This window comes from Anopheles maculipalpis, chromosome 3RL, assembly GCF_943734695.1.
Source record: "Anopheles maculipalpis chromosome 3RL, idAnoMacuDA_375_x, whole genome shotgun sequence".
Classification (NCBI taxonomy): Eukaryota; Metazoa; Arthropoda; class Insecta; order Diptera; family Culicidae; genus Anopheles; species Anopheles maculipalpis.
The window spans coordinates 80,184,843-80,202,699 of NC_064872.1; the positions used below are offsets into that span (position 1 = coordinate 80,184,843).

At 42.4% G+C, this 17,857-nt stretch overlaps 4 protein-coding genes across 5 annotated transcripts in view; 3 read left to right on the forward strand and 1 right to left on the reverse strand.

Annotated features, from left to right (window-relative positions):
• The window catches only part of LOC126563291 (40S ribosomal protein S24), a 478,430-nt gene that overhangs the window by 335,342 nt on the left and 125,231 nt on the right, over nt 1–17,857 (reverse strand). The gene's annotated exons all lie outside the window — the stretch shown is intronic.
• LOC126563401 (U6 snRNA-associated Sm-like protein LSm2) overlaps nt 1–17,857 on the forward strand; it is a 507,910-nt gene that overhangs the window by 335,159 nt on the left and 154,894 nt on the right. The gene's annotated exons all lie outside the window — the stretch shown is intronic.
• Nucleotides 1–17,857, forward strand: part of LOC126561488 (uncharacterized) — a 581,387-nt gene that overhangs the window by 177,333 nt on the left and 386,197 nt on the right. The gene's annotated exons all lie outside the window — the stretch shown is intronic.
• Nucleotides 6,272–7,474, forward strand: LOC126562418 (uncharacterized). Its single transcript, XM_050218930.1, has one exon. It carries the CDS (start codon nt 6,288–6,290, stop codon nt 7,470–7,472), a length of 1,185 nt encoding a protein of 394 aa, XP_050074887.1. The 5' UTR covers nt 6,272–6,287; the 3' UTR covers nt 7,473–7,474.

Genomic DNA, 17,857 nt, shown 5'->3' on the forward strand with positions numbered 1-17,857 from the left:
ATATTTTGTAGGTCTTCCGATTGGTGGCTGAGGTTGCCCAACCGATTGGCGTTACACCCCCCTCCTCCGCCAACGTTGCTAATCCTAAGACTTACGAGACTGAACAATGACGTTTATGGTGTTAGGTAATGTTAGGGCGAAAAGCCAAACGACAACGTACTGATGCGACACCGGGCCCCAATCCGAAACCAGAGCTTAATGTTGGCCATCTCGGGAGTGCAGGGATCGGTCGTTCGGGTTGCATCGTTCGTTTGGAGTCGTAAACGAAAGCGTAACAAACAACTTGCGATAGTTTTTGGGATGGAGTCATCCCCGATCTGATAAGTGCATTTCTTTTAGCTGGTAAGAGTACGAAATAAAATAAAATACTGAATGGAATAGCATCCATTAGTGATTTACGTGGATAACCCAAACGTTAAGATGGTGGTTGATGTATGAAGAAAGAAAATATTTGTGTATTTTTAACAGCTAAGTAAATATCATATTCATGTTGCAATATTTACACCATTTGGAATGTTTTGGTATGCAAATGCAAAATGCAAATTTGTTGTATAGTCTTGGGGTTGCATAGCATATAGCCTGAGCCTGAATATAGGAGCCGATAATGAATTTTCACAATAACGGTTACTGCTGCTACGCTGTTGCCGCTTCTGTGCGGGGAATTTCAAATTTTACTAGCTGCACTGGGAGCCCTGCACATCAGTACATCGTGTGTCTTTCCTGCTTTCCTTCAGCGGTCTTCCCAACACGGAACATAAGAGGCCCCGAGGACGATTCCTTGCTACTCCGCCCGTCGTTAGATCCGCTACTTACTGCCCATAAGCATTACGGTTAGGCCGTTAAAATTGGTTTAATACATTTTATTCTGTTTTTACCGCGTGAAGCGTTTTCGTTTTCAAATAAATGCAAGCGTTTTAAGAAATAACGTATGTAACGCTATTGTGTTCTACATAATGCATACTTTCAGGCGTAATTGTATCATACATGCGTTATGCTTCTTCGCATGTGGTTTAAACAGTCTCATGTTTATGGAGTGGATCAGCTTTGTTTTTAACCCAAGGCAATGAATCAATTTACATTAATGATTTTTAAATTAAAAAGTTTTGAAGATAAATAATAAGCATTTTGACTACATAACTTCACCAAACACAGTGTCCCCAAGGAAGTTTAAATGTTATTGACAACCTTTGTAACTTAGCTCTGAACACAAACGTCTCTGTTTTATAAATTCGTTATATTTACATTTTTACTACGAAATATTTACCAGTCATAAGTATCAATAACAGTTAAGTATCCAATCAATTGACCTCGACTTAGCAATCTACAGATCATTACATTCTTTCTCGTGCTGAAACAATGCATCCTAGAAGGTTAACAACAGAGGAAAACTCTCGAGGGATCAATTAGCTGCTTCCCTGTTTTACTGTCCAATCATTCGCAAACAATTCGAGCATCAGAAATGAACTGTCGTAAAACTGAAACGTCGTAAACGTCTTTGGCACATTAATGTGTTGATGATTTTATCTTACTCCGATCATCTCGGCTGAGCGTTTGAAAAGTCGACCAGACGCTTACAAGAGGAAAGCTTGGCTAAAGTCCAGTGACCAACAAATTCGATCACCTTGGCATCGGCTCTGTACATTCTGCATGCAGGGCAGGGAAGTTAACGCAACATAAAATAAATGCCACCGTCACTGCACTGCCCATCCATTGATCCTCCGGTGTCGATCCGAGAGAAAACCACACGAATCGACAATCGAGAGGGGAGACAAAGTGCAATTTACCACCCCGTACGAGCATAGCGACGATGGGGATGCACCCACTAAGCCGAGCTATGGCACGTCCTGCAGTAAGTGCATTTTTATTAAGGTAAGGTTAGTGCTGCAGTCATGCTAGTGGCATGGATGATGATATGGCATGGTGGAAGGGTGGAAGTCGTTCCGTTCCCCTTGTGTCCGATCGCAACCGGAATGCAATTTTACACCGCATTCGGACAAAACACGGCTCCCGCTCAGCTGGCGATGTTCTGCACGCACAAGAAGGCTCGACTTACACCGGGGACAGTCACCTTGACTGGCGTGGTCAAGACTGTCATACAGCAGAGAGTATTAAACATTTTATTGACCGTTACCGTTGGTGCCCTGTGGCTAGCTGAAACGGGGCCGACGCAGTTTTGAAATATATGCAAATGTAGCATGGTGGACATGTGGCGTCATTACAGCTGTTAGTGGGTAGCTGATTTTGTTCTGTGTTAATGGTTTGTTTTTCCGAGCGCAGAACGTATGCAGGTGGATTTTTGTGGCATATAAAAAAGGATATAAGCTATAAGCTGATCTTAGCTATCGGTAAGAAGGAAACATCATCTGATTATTTCTATAACATCGCTGAAAGCATGTTGCAAATGCTTGAGCATGGATAACCATAAAAAAATTGATTTAATAGAGATTTAGACGGTTAAAAAAATAGACTAATACTACCATAGTGTAATTTCAAATTTGTTATTACAAGACATTGACATAAGGCAAAGAATAAGGAGGAAATGCCTTATCAATATGATTATTAAATTTACTCAACACAAGCGGTGTTGACTATACGGCACTGGACCGTCATAATTAAATATAAATAATTAAATAAATAAACATTGACATTCCCATGCCCTACACACTGAAAGGCAATAGAATAAGACTCTTATTCTTATTCTTCTCCTTGGTTTAGCAGCGGTCTTCGGGTCAAACCGGCCATCCAATATCTTACTAAACTTAATGATACTATGTAGATGGATAGTGAATCAACTCTACGGTGGAACCATTTTGATGGTATTCGAGCTCCGGTCCTGTTATGTGAAGTACGATAGCCCTATTGCCTAGACTACCGGAGCGCCCTCACATTATGAACTCTTAGGATGGATAAAGTTCCAGTATTCAACTGTAGCGGACAATAAATATTTTTTGATGAAGTTTCCCGAAAGTTTGTCTTCCGAAAAAGTAAGGTAGGTACCTTTAAAAAAACCTTTTGATTTACTAAAATCATGTTAAAATTAAAAAATCTACTGCAAAATATATTTTTACCAAAACAGTATTTCTACTTTGGTTTTTCTTAATTACTTTTTTTTTTAAATTGTATCCTAAGTCGAATCCGCTAACAATAAACTGCTTTATGTTAGTAAGTCTACATACCTAATCAACAATCAACAATGTCATGCAACAAAGCCATTTCAAACAGTTGGATTTACCAACGACACAATCTAACTGCCGCCTCATTAACAAGCAAATGTAAAAACAAAAAAGAAAACACATAAAATAATAATAATCACCTCAATCTGCACGCCGGTCCGGTTTAATTGCATTCCGTGTTGGCTCTAAAGACGTCTGCATTTATATGCCAGCTCGTTCCATTCGTCCATCCAGGCCGAATGCGTTTCCCGGCTCTGCAAGAGTGCAAAACGAGTTTCCCCGCTGGTCGAGAACTTTTATCTCGAAAAGATTCCGCATCCATCGAGCATTAACGACGGTTGGATGATATTTCGAATAAATGACTTTACACAGATACACGCAAAGCAATATCGGAGGAAATAAAAGAACACGTCCTCCTTGCCTAGTGTCAATCTAAAGGAACGACGCATCCAGAAATGGGTAGTGTGCAGGGCAACCGGTTCGTTGTGTGTCCGATTGCGATGGAAATCTATTGATCGATCGATTGATAAGTGAACTGGTTCAAAGGAAGCGAAGAAAAATGGACACTGTCTCCGCCTTCAAAGGCTTGAAATGAAAAAGCGTAAGAACCCTTTTTTATGGTTTTGTTTTTCTCTTTTTGTGTGTATGTATAGGTTAGCTGAAAGGTTTGAAAAAGCTCCGTTAGAAAAGCTTCATCGCCGGTTGGCTCGTGTCATGTGCGAAGAAGGTCCCGAAGGATAGAAATATTGATTTAACAAAAACAAAACCACGAACCTGACCATTGGAAAAGGGTATAGGGTGAATGGCAACTGAGGTGTGTTTGCAATCATAATAAACGGTGCAATCAGACACACTCACGGATAGGAATAAAATATGCATTACTGATTTTACTGTGGGAAAGACACAAAACAAGATCAAGCAGATGATCACCACACACACCCTTTTTAAGGGAAAAGGGTTTCCACACCGTACACACCTTAAGGGAGCTGCGTGTCGGTACAATTTATGGCTAGTTTTGTACCTGAAAAATGAATCTCAACAATGTTCTGCAGAACGAAAACGAATAAAACAACGATAACACCGACCAAAACGGGTATTGCATGATCGTCTATGCTGCAAGAGCTGTTCCTCCACTTTCCTACCGTACATGAACCGTCACGTTCGGGCCGGAGCGAAGCAACAGTGCAGCATTGCTGCTTCAACTCCTTCTTCGTCTTGCATCGCCAAATGCCTACCAAATGGTTAGTTTGTTTATGGTCAAGTTCTAGGTACTTCTCTTCCATTTTCACCATCATGCAGCACAATTTTTCATATCTTTCTTCCTGTTATAGCAGTTCGTTTGCACTCACTATCCTGGTACCACCCGCCCGAACGCACCTTCCTCATTGATTGTTCTAGTTCGTGCGGAAAAGCGGGGTAGTTGCACCAACACAGCATCACCGATCGACACCAACGCAAAAATTGCAGCCGACCGACCGAGCAGAAGCGGGATAGAGCGTGTGCAGCTAGGCGAACGGGCCGGCTCATAGACCGGCCACCCGGCACAAGCTTATAAAGGGCGTTCTCGGACGGATGCACCCAGTCAGTGTCTGCTAGGCTCCGGATCTAGTCGATAGGCTAGGTGTAGTGCAAAGTGCAGTTTGCAAGTGAAGTTTTAGTTCTCGGCAAAAAAAAAATCAGTTGAAGAAGTGTTGTACCATTTCTTCTAGGATTTTCTGCAAGCGCGAGTAATTGGTACAGAGAAAAGGTGTATTTTAAGAACAGGAAAAGGTAAGACAAGTGTTTATTTGTACAGAAATATATGGTGTGATAAGGATTCAAAGAGAATCAAAGAATAATTTTGAAAAACCTGCCAGCACTAAAGGGCAGTATATCAATTGCTGGGTTAAGAAAACATTTTTCTCACAAAAAAGTTTTAAAATAAATGCAAATGAAGATTTTTTTTGCATGAAGATTTGAACCATGAATAAAACCAATGATCGTTTCTTTTCGAAAATAAAATAAGACAATAAATTCAGTCAAGAGTTCAGCCAAGAGAGTTCATCATTGCTTTGATAACTAGTAATGGAAATAAACAGTGTTATTAAAGCAATTGCTGTATAAGGAATAGACAGAATTTATTCTTTTAAAAAATAATCTTTATTAGAACTCATAGTCGAGTATCTTACAAACGATGCAAATATAATCAAGCTCTAATATCTTCACATTGTACTTATTTAATTATAGAGCAAACTAATGAATTAATAACAGATGTTAAGCTACGAAAGTAATTTAAAACTCTCCTTCTTCGAATGTGAGCTTGTAGAGTAAACCGAGAAAAGATCATTTCCACAAATTCAATGTAATTCCACAGCTTTGGATCCTTGGATCCACTAAACAAATTTCCAATTTTGTGTCCAAATTTTGTTGAGTGAAGGGGTATTTCAATCAAGTTATCTAGTATTGTTAATCACGACTAAAGTTATGCAAAATTTAAATTTTAAATCACATGTTTGTATTGCTTACTGTAATATTTCTTCACAATTTGTCAAATAATTCAAATTTAGCTTGGAAATATAAACTTTTCTATGATAAAAGAGCTGATAATAGGTAACACAACATATTTGGTAAAAGAAAGACTCCCAGCAGGGGGGAAAAGCAACCTCAATCAAACAACAAGCTACTGCTCAGATCTACCTTACTGGTATTGCTTTCTTCACTGCACTTCACCTTCACCGTGTATGCGTGACTGCAGTTCTTGACCTTACCCACGCCATTCGATTACCGACCGCAATACAACCACTGCTGCTGTTGCTCCTTCTCCCGATCGGTCTCATTTTTATTCCACCGAGACCGGTTTTTCTGCTTACCAAACGGCAACGACCGAGATCAATTCTTCGGTCGACCTCTTTGCTGCAACAGATGCTGCAACGGAGGATGTGAGTGGTGGGTTCTTTGCAGCCCACCGATAGAGAAAAATAGCTGAGGAAGGTTTTGGAGGGACCAAGCGGTACTTGCTATACACGACTTGTGATGCATTGCGGAGGCCAAGTTCAATAGCACAAACGCTGTTTCGCTCTTTAACCTGTTTTCTTGCTTTTTTCGTTTCTTTCTTACTCCTTTCTATGGCTAGTCATGGGTCATCTTAGCACCGTTGTGGTAGCCCTGCTGGGCACGTTTGCCATTTGCCATGCGGCTCCTGCAGCCATTCTGCAGCCCGCCACCCAATACTACCTGATCCAACCACAACCAGCCACGCTCAAGATCCAGCCGCATCTGATCCAACCGATCCAGCAATTGAAACTGGAGCCGAAGCAGTACGTCTACTATTATCCCTCGCTGCCGCTGGCCACCACCACCACCACCACTCACCAATACACCGAGGGTAAGCCGATCCGGTTGGTTACGCTGAAGCAAGATGAGGGCAATTGGTGGTCGTCGGTGTTTTCCTTCCTGCAGCCACCCTCCACCGAGATGCCCACCTCTGAGGGCGAAATGACTGAAGCGCCTCCGGCCGGTGAAGAGGGTGGTGCTGCTAAGGCTCCGGAAAAGAAGCTAATGTTTATGGCACCGGCCGATGCTGAGAAGGGTCCGGAAACGCCTGCTTCGACGGCTGCACTCCCACAACCCCAGCGTTATTACATTCTCAGCGGAGCTCCTCAATTCTATGGCAACTTCGATGCCCTGCAGAACCCACTCAGCCCGGTGTTTAGTCTGCAGCCACTGCAAGCTATCCACGCTCGTGCCAACTCCGACATTCAGGCCGAGGATGGTCTGCAGCCCAAGTTTCAGGCACAGATTGTGTCTTCGCTTGCTCCCATTGCACCAGTTCCTGCCGCCGTACCTGCACAGTTGAAAAACGATCTGCTCGAGTCGCATCAGGATAAGGAGCAGACCATTGATCGAGCCTGGGCACGATCACTGGACGATGAGCAGCAGCCGGAACAGCAGCAACAGCAACAGTTGATGGTTATGATGGAGGACGAAGAAGAACCCGCCATTGTGGTGCAAGGACGCTCAAAGTCTGGTGTCGATGAGGAAGCTCCCGAGATTCAACCAGTCAACCTGCGCGCGGCTGTTGAGGAGGAAAAGGATGGCAAGCAGGAAGGTGTTCAGCGCAGTGTGAACGATCCAGCCATCGCCGCTGTTAAGCCTTCCGGTATAGCATTGGCCGGACGTGGTGGTGTGGCTGCCTCAGCACCCACCGGTACGGCGATCGTTGGTAAGAATGGTCTAGCGTTGGCTTCACCGTCGGCCACTTCCGTTGCAGGTAACTTCTTCGATGAGGACGAGGACGAGGAAAAGAAGAAACCGCTGTAAGGCAACTGAGCAACCTCTCGACAACGATGACCAGACCACGCCGATGGAAACTCAACACCGACGCGTGGTGACAACAAGGATATATCTGTATACGACGTTCAAAATTGTGACAAATCTCTAGGAACTCCCGGGGGGGAAAAAAAAACTTCGCCCACGAAGATACCCGGTCAAAAACGAAAGTGATACTTTTCATTTAATTAGATTATATTTATAACGTTAGCCCTTAGGAGAGTAGCGGACAGACAAAAGCGGACTGAAAACGGAAACCCACCTCCAAGAGTGAACAAGGGTTTTTTTGGACGGAACGGCCGTACGGTGCTCCATATTGGAACCGGACACGTTCAAACAAACAATCATCTTCATAATCATCACTCATACATCACTCATTCATTCATCACAAAACCATCATTAACATCGAAACAAAAAATAACACCCAACGTGGAATAAAGAACGATACAAAAAATGCATCAAGGTTTCTTTCCAATCACTTGACAAAAGGTTTCACCTATCCAGATTTGCCTGTTCTCTCCCTCGCACGCACGATTCAATTACGTTTCCATTTATTTGTCGATCGTTACACTCGCTTGACGTAGTTCAGTTCGATTTGCTGCGGCACGTAACGTACGCCGAGTAGCCGCAGATCAGCATAGTCGTACTGCAAAAAGTCCGGATAGTTGTACAGGATGGTGGAGTAGATGTAGATCATCCCCGTCAGCAGATCCGCAATCATGTACGGATCGATGATACGGTAGCTCTGTAGATTCTTGCCTCCGGCACCTTTCGTCGCCGTTGGTACAGTGGTGTTTGCTGCCTGGATACGCTGCAACACTTCTTCGCGTATCTGATCCAGGGAAAGCTGTTCTGCCACGGTGATCGAGGCCAGCACCAGTACGGCAAACGCGATCAATGTCGATCGTTTCATGTTGAAAGTTGTGAATATTGGTAGATGTTGGTCTAAGAAAGATTGCACTTCTGGTACGTCCAGATTCGATGGCTGCTGCACACGAACTATCGCGGATATGTTTCGAGCAGTGAAATTTTAGGTACCAAGAACTCCTATCAAACGATTCTTACGGTAAGTTCCCCCACTCAAATTTTTGGAAAGATTCAAAATTGTAAGAGAAAGTCCTCGTCGGACCAATCGCGGTGCAGCGTTCTAAGGGATTGTGTTTGGTGAATGGGACGCCCAGTGCCTTTCACTCGTTATGTTTTCGGGGTGCAGAATTTTCATCAAGACGTTTCGATACCGGTGCATATCAGTACGATTCCGGCCGGTCTCGTAAGCGGACACAGAATAGTAAAGGTTGCAGTTGCCTCGTATATCAGACGCCGTCCAATAGGTCCAACAAGATGAAAATGATCAAGACTAACTTAGCCATTGTTTTGGTAACGCTCGCAGTGCTTACCAGAAGCCAAGTGTCAGCGGCATCCGTTGCGAAGGAAGGAGATGACTCGTACGTTGCGGTTGGAGAGCCTGGTGGCGATGGATCGTACGGTGGATACGGTGAAGGATCGTACGGTGAAGGATCGTACGGTGGTTATGGTGAAGGATACGGTGAGGGATACGGTGAGGGATCCGGCGGATATGGTGGATACGGCTGGCACGGTCACAAATGGAACGACGTGGAGATGTACATCAGTATGCGCGATAAGTTGATCCAGGCGGCCACGAACGCGATCGGGTTCAGTCAGCTGGCAGCGTTGAATGTGTTCAACAATGAGGCACTAGACTTCCCGTACTCTTTCCCGGGCAAGTTGAGCCTGTACGTGAGGGAGCTGGAGAAGGTGCCACCGTACTACAAGTTTGACCATCTGTACAAGAAAACGTCTCGAAGCGATGATGAGGATTTGAACTGAAAATAAAAGAAAGGACATGGTATTGAACTAGCGCAATTGGAGGCCTTTTTTGTGTGTTTTTGTTTGTTGTCGGAGGTTTCTATTTCTATGTCTATTTAATATGTTTAGTATAATTTGGGGCGGCCCGATGGTGTAGGCGACAGCGGCGCCGGTCTTCAAACGGCAGGACCGGGGTTCAAATCCCATCCGGACTGTCCCCCTGTAGTGAGGATTGACTTACCAACTACGTGGTATCGCTGCAGTCTAGAAAGCCGTTTTGATGGCCGGCATGACCTTAAAGGTCGTTAAGTCAAGAAGAAGCAGAAGAAGAAGAAGACGAAGAAGAATTATAATTTATTTCACTTGCATTTATACAAGATCCGCAACTGTTCGATGACATACACTTATGTTTGTATTTTAAATCAAACTTCCATTGCCCTTTTTTATTATTTATCAGTGATCATGATTTGATAGGGCCCCCGAGGACGCTCAATTTGCATATTGTTAAACACACCACTGTGTATGTGGCAATAGAGCTAGGCAAAACTATATAAATTTTATTTTCCGTGATACAATACTTTACCAGGAAGAGACGCTTTGAATAACTACAAAGCAATACTATATCAATTAGAGCTAAGTCTAGACGCCGTTTGAATTATATGAACTCAATTTTTCCTCACTTGTTTCAATTTTAAACTGTTTGAGTTTGATAACAGTTAATAATTATTCTACGCAATTGAACGATGTTGCAGCTTATTGTACAAATTATTAATTTGTTATAAATTTTCATGATATAGGCAGCACCCCTGTCTTTATCATGAAAGTCTATTGGTAGAGGCGACCGAGGCGCCATTATTTCGTACTGTTCCCCCGGCGTGAAGACTGACTGTCCAACTACATAATATAAGCAGTTATAGTACTCACAATAAATCTTCTCATTTATATAATTTGATTAGCTGTTTCATCGTACTAAACCTATATCATGAGGAAATTACAATACAATACAATATGCAATACAAAATGGCATGAAAGAATTCTCACTAGAAAAACTGATCCAAGTTAGATTAGATAAATAAACAATACACTCAGAAGATTAAGATGCAGATAGACAGATAGAAGCTTAAATGGATGAAATGTGACGTGTAGAGAACTAGTAACAAATTTTGAGAGGTGCTAATGCAATTGCAGCTGGATTATTAAAAGAATTTTCAATCTACCAACACACCATCAAAGTCATTGCTGATTGCTGGAAACTATTGCTCATGAAACTTAAAATGTGATATATTTAAAATCCTGTTGCAAAATCTTAACTGTGTAGCCAATTATGTTATGTTCATTTATAAAATAGTTTATTTATTGTGGTGTTTCTATCAGTCCAAACTTCAATGCTTTCCAAACGCTGGAATTCGCTTCCCGGCAAACTGTTGCACCGTCTTCAGCGCGCTACGGAACACATCCTTCTCGTACCCGGAACCAGTGTCAGGAATTGGCTTGTCCTTATCGATCGGCTGCTGGATGTCGCTGTCGTAGAACATATCAATGCTGGAGTATGCCGGTGGATAGCTTTGCACCGTTTCACGCAGACGCTTAACGCGCTCGAGGGCCAGTCCGTAGTGGGCGATCATTCTGGACGACGTATCAATAAGAAACCGTAGTACCAGATCGGTTCCTTCCGGCAACCAGGCGATCCGGTTCGGAATATCAATGTTCTCGATCACCACCTCAGCCGGTGCTGGAACGGCCCACAGTCCGAGCAGGACGATGACGGCGAATGTGTAAAGCTTGAACTGCATCTTGTAACGGGTGCTTGCAGAATGATGGTTCGTACCGTCGGGAGGCTTGATTTTGTTGCGTTCTCCAGCCAGGTGATCGGTGACTTTCACCGAAAGATTGGTAGTCTCGTGGTAGCACGTGCAAGAAATCAGAAAGTCAACATTATTTTTGAAAAAGAACACGAGCAAAACAAAGAGATGCATAAAGAGAGAGAGAGAAAGAGAGAGGGAAAGAGAGAGAGAGAGTGCAATAGAGAAAATCAGAAAATAAAACAACAGGAAAAGCTAGCCGATTGTCGACATTATTACAGATTTCGGGAGGAGTCAAATATTTTGCGAACAAATGGTAAATTCAGTTTTGAAATGCATTTTTTTCCAATTTTATTTTTATCATGTTTACTCTTTTACATTCCTGATACACACTTTAGTTGTAGTAGCCAATGTATTCCTTCGGGGCGTTCGAGTTGTGAGTCTCTATGTCTGCCACGAATCCGTTTGACTCCAGCTGCAGCTCCTGGAACAATCGCAACAGTTCCTCCGTCTTTTGGAGCAGCTCATCGACCAGCGGCATGGTTTGTTTGTTCGGCAGCTCCAAAAAGGTCGGTATACTGCGCCAATCGATCTTGCGCAGGTTCTCCACCGTGGCCAACTTCGGATGGGCGGGATCGCCCAGGAGCAGCTTGGCGAAGATGGGAATGCGCGGTTCGCCCGATTCCGTCGGGTCGGATCTGGTTTTAACGACAACTTCTGGCTGTTTCTTCTGTTTCGTCGCAAATGCTTCGTGTAACTTTTTCACCTTCGGTTCATCGGCCGACACGATGGGAGTTGGTCCCTTTGCCTTCAGCACTACCTCCTTCTTGGAACCTTCCTTTACAACGGGTACGGCCGGCTCGTCGGGAAAGCTTCTCGCTTGCTGCTGATTGGCAAACAGATGCCGGACGGAAGCCGATTGGAGGGAGGACGCGGCCACCTTCGACCAGAGCCCATCCGCCGCTCCCGGGAGACCTTTCACCGTGACAATTGCCACGCTCACGAACAGCACGACGCACAGGCGGGAATTCATCGTAAGGGATGACTTGGGACACGATCGAGTGAGCGGATCGGAACAGAATGAAATGAAACTGCATCAAATAGCCGCTTATATGGACCACTTCACCGAACACTCTCTTAGGCTGGTTCAATGTTTCGGGATGCGTTGATGGTAAAGCTATGTTGGTTAGGAGAATTTTCGGCAAAGAATATTGTAAGAGAAGTTCGAAGCGTTAGTAATGTATAGGTTTTATTAGAAAAAGTAATAGGTGAGCTTTACAAGTAGAAGTAAATAATAACAATTCAATGCTACAAATTAAATGTCATAAAAAAACTAGCGAAACAAGTAAAATGAAAAGAACATTTTAAGCCAAATAGCCAAACTATAAGCATCCATTTTACTACCCAAAAACTTAAGAAATTAGGAGAAACAGTATACAATCTAAACTCATATAATCATCAACTGATTAATAGAAGAAAATTTAAAAATAAATCAACAATCGCAAATCAAATAGCAACCACATAAAATAAAACAGATTATAGTTCAAAATGAAAAGCATTTAGAATAATTTTCCTTAAACATAGTTACCCAATTATTTTGCAAAAATACAGTTTTAAATGTATAAAACAATAAAGTGAATTAAGAAATGTATACATTTAGTGCATTCATTTAAGACAACATATTTATTTCCTTTCGTTTTTTGATGTATTCTAAACCCTTCATAATAATTTTTTTACACATTGAATAATTTATGTCTTATTTCATTGTTTGTAAGTTTTATTTCCTATTTTTTAATCGTACATTCGCTGAGCTTTATTTTTATCCGTCCGTTTATGCGGGTATCTCGGTTCCATCGGTTCCGTCCGTTCCACCGTTACCGCTTCCGTCTCCCGGAACGGTAATGTCTGGCTGTTGGTTGTGGAAGTAGTGCACCGTACCGTAGCTGGGTGTTATTTCCGACACCATGCCTAGCAGATCGTACAGGAACAGGTTCAAATTCACAATGTCCTTAAAGTTGGCAAACTTTTCCACAATCTTGTCCATCCGGTCGTCAATGATAGGACGCTGGAAGCCAGCACTCAGGTTGCATAGTGACAACACCAGCAGAACACTCACTGACACGACGCAGCACTTCATGGTACGTTGGGTTGTGAATTCGGTGATTCCTTAGGCTGCGTGATCTTTCCAATTGCTGCCTGGCGATGCAGTGCGTCCGATGCTTTCTCTCTTGCTTGAGCGCTTTTAGGGAACTAAAGCGCGTTTCGGGTGTAGATTCTGCTTTTGTTACGAATCGTCACCCGGTGAGCCGATGGTTGCAAAGTGAAAGGCTGTACGTTGTACGGGAGCCGTTCTTGGAGAGTAATGAAAGAGATTTTTCCCTTCATTACTTGTTGCTGAGAATTTTACTCGTGTGGTGTGATATGTTCTATAGAAACATTGCATTGATTTTACCAGCGGTAAACATAAATATGAAATATAAAATATGTTAAATATGAAGTATGTTTTTTTAAATTAAGTTAAATAATACATATAATAAAAAGTGTAAATGTTGGTACTCCATTAAAGAGAACGATTGTAAGCATTTAGGACAATATTGTCATATCACTCAGTTTTCGTTTTCCTTTTGTTGAAACAATGTTTATATTGTATTTCTGCTATCTTTGTTTTTTTTTTTGTAAATATATTTGTTTTCTTTCTTGGTTGAGTAATATTTATTGCGCAGTGCGCAGTAATCGAATTCTGGTAAAGCCGTTTGGAGTTGTTTTATTTTAATTTTACTTTCCTTCACTTAATGATAACTTCATGTTAGCTATATTCCTATGTAAAAAAGTATACCATTACTAGTCCTATAATTATTTATATGATTCCCGAATATGGTTCGCTGCTGCGAAGCTAGTACTACGAATGGGGCCTCTTATACGAGGCAGCTCTCGGGGACCTAGGCGGCCACCTAATCTGTCCACTGTTAAATCCGCTAACTTATAACATGTATCTGTAGCAACATCTACTTTTATCTATTTTTATCCGTAATGGACCCAAAATAAAAATTAAATTATTCATTTAAAGGTATGCTAAAAATTCAAACGCAACTCCGGTGGTAGAGGTGACATTGGCACAGGTCTTACCACGCCAGAATCGGGGTCCAGAGCTGAACCCCTGAGCCGAGGTAGGTGTAGTGGCCAGTTTTACGGTAAGCGAAGGGGCCCACCTTCCTCTTAGTGGAGCGCTGTGTTTTTACTAAGGACTTTAGTAGTTAGGCCCTTTAGATCTTCTTGGGTTCAATTACTATTATTATTATTACAAACATTTCGCATAGAACCACAACAAGACTTGATTAGTTACTTAAGACCCAAAATTTCCACTTCGCTTAGGGCCTCCGAGGGAATTTAAAATCATCAGGCACAAGACATTTTTTTTTGTAACGTTCCTTATCGCGTATAATAATAAGAAATTGTATATAATTATCTTTCTTTCCGATGCCAATCACAATCAATTCAAACTGCATATCTCCATTTTGACTTACTCTACCAATTTATTTTGAAACATTATCCAGCAGCGGTACATATTTGTCTAAGCTTTCTTCTCCATAATGCTCTTGAACGCATCCTTAATTTCCGGTGCCAGGTGCAAAATGTTCTTTACGTTTCGTTTCTCCAGCGCCTTTTTCACGACCTCCTCGACCGGCTTCAGATCCACCCCATCGCCAACAACCTTTACGATTCGCAACGCTGTGGGAGCACTGAATTCGCCTCCTCCTCCGTAGTACTGCAGATCCGAGGCTTCTTGGTAGTAGAAGTCGATACCGTTGTGCATGTCGGACAGCTTCGCTACCTCGGTGCCAAGCCTCTTGAGCAGATAGTTTGCCTTCTCGTAGATGGGTATGCGTGCCTCGAACCATTTGTTAAGCTCCGCCAGTCGATTGTCGATCGCTTCGGGGATACGACCAGCATGGGAAGGTGTGCTGATGGCGAGGACCGCTAAGGCAACACACAGAACGGTGATGTAGGAACGCATCGTGTTTCGGGACGTCTTGATTGTGGGAAGGCTCGAGAACTTATGCTTTTGGTTGGTGAAATGATCGTACATGAAACCTTCGGTCGGGATGTAAATTCTCACCATTGACAATCACCGGGAGTCGTGCCACCTTTCACCGAGATGGAGAAAGCACGAACGACACACACACAAGAGTGGGGATGAACAACTTCAATTCTTTGTGGTGAAAACATACTCGGTACAAGTTTGGCTTTGTTTGGTTGCTTTTTTGTTTATTTATTCATTAATTAAATCATTCTCATGCTGGGGTAAGATACTCAGTACTTCTGGTGCAGATATGGATAGGAATCGTACGTAAATCGGAACTCCTTCTCGAAGCCCGAAGACAGCCGGGTACGGTCCAGGAACAACCAGCGGAACAGCGACTTGCGTGGCAGTTGGGCTTCCAGCTCGGCCAAAACCAGCTCCAGATAGTCCAGCTTCTCCTCGACGCTTGCGGGTGGGGACGGTGCATAGGGGAAGTTGACGACACCATTCAGCTGCAGGACACCTTTCGGGTAGTCTTTTAGTCGCCTCGGTCCGCTAAGAACGTAGCCGGACGAAACTTGCTCGAAGCTCACGAAGGCAACCAGTGCCAGGGCCAGCACGGTCAGAGATGTGGAGGATTTGAGCATCGTGAGCTTGGTGGTGGGCACGTCGTTTTTTCACCGGGAACGGTACGTTGCCGAACTTTGTCTCGGTTGATTCGGGGGACGAATGGTATGGTTTAAACGCTGGTGATGGCCTTTATATGTGCAGTGGGTTGAGTTCTGGGCTTTTCCGCCGGGTTCCAGGAGAGATTGGTCTGATTGGTGGAAGCTTACGATTGGGACTGATGAGTTGGTGCTTGTTGGTATATTGTTAAATAGAGAGGTCTTGAGTAAAAACAGGTACCGATCGACTGTCGGCCATAGGCTGGGCATTGGTTGTACAAAGTTCTTTATTGTTGGTTATTCTTGAACGATTGAATAAAGTACGTCTTTATTATTCATTTTGTGTTGTTTATGAAAAAAATTACTTGAAAAGTAGTGAATTAAGGGTAGCATACAACAAATAAAACAAAATATAAAATTTAAACTACAAACAATCGCAAATTCTATTGAAAGTTTACTTCAATTTAAGTTAAAACATACACAGCAAAACATCAGAGAAAAGCATTCACAAGGTTCCAATATTCTTGTACGTAAAAATCCAATTTCAAAAGTATTAAATTAAATGTTTAAAAATAAGAAAATTTTCAAGCTAATGTCAATGCTTTCAATATTAAATTTCATTTGATACATTTTTAAAAGTGTAAAAAAAGAGATTTCGATTTTGTGTATTTTGTAGTATTTTCTTGTCGTAGTGAAGACTTACTATCCAAATACGTGGTATCAAAAAGTATCGCAAGTCATTAAATGGTCAGCGAGCCTACCATTTAACCAAGAAGAAGAAAAAGATTGTTTAAAAAATTTAATACCTCTTACGTTAAAAAATTTTTTTTACATATATATTCAGCATGTTTGTATAATGGCATATTATTAAACATACATTGTATATAAATTAGTTACATTTCCTTTATGAATAACTTTTTCTCAAATAATAGCAACGGTGGCTACAAAACCAATTTCCTATTTCGTTGCAACTTATAATGTTTTAAAAAGATGGTTTAATTTAATGTTTCACTATTTATTAATTTTTTTTTCATTATTCACATTCAGATATATTACTAAACAAATAACTTAAACTCTTTCAATTTTGTGCCAAATGAAATTTGCATTATTTGCATATTTTTTTCTTTCCATTTTCTCTTACTGATCACACAAGTGTAAAGCTTTTCTTGCATCTAGCATTAACGGTCAGGTATATTATTTTATTCAAAGATAATGATGAACTTGTTGTTGGCATTATGGACGAATCGTGTGTAGTTGCTTAGCAGATAGACGGACGAGTACGAAACATCAACTGCCAGGTCCAAAAACTGTTTCGTGTAGTATTCGAGCCGGTCCAGATTATTCATCTCACCGCCCGGGTTGTAACCACCGTACGATGATCGTCCCTCCAGTGTAGTCTCCTTCTTCTGGGCCAAACGTTTCGCAATCTCAAACAGCTCAGAATGCTGCGAAACCGGTGACAAGGGATCGAAACTGCTATCCTCCTGCAGGATGTCAAGATTATCCATCAATCTTTCGGCGGGGCGCACCTTCCCGATCGGGTCCACGGCGAACGCATCCTTGGCGATGGCAAACAGCACCAGCGTGCATAATAAGGCAAGTGACTTCATTCTAACGCTGTCGTAGGGAAAAGGGATTCAGAGCGATAGAAAGAGAGAAGATGAAAAGTTTGAATTTTAACAAGACGGATGAGCACCCCTAAACCGAATAAAGATTGGTTACTGTTGGTACGAACGATTGCTTACCGTGATGGGTCCCGTACACTTCAACGATCGGATGAAAGTAGAATGAAAGAAGTTTGGAACACGCTCACCAGCTTTATGCACTCGACACTGAACGCTGCGCTTGCCGAAGTTTGGCAATGCTTTCCCCTTCGTGTTGGCTTTGACCGATCGTTCGTGGTTCAAGTTTTTGTTTTATTTTTGCAGGCTCAACTGCGTTCTCTTAGAAGTTTTCCATTAATTGGCGGTGCGTCAGCATCTGTTCCGAGGTGCCTCTCACTTTTTTGCACCGATCACGTGCAGCGATGCTACTACGACCGGTTGCCAGTTCATTCTATCG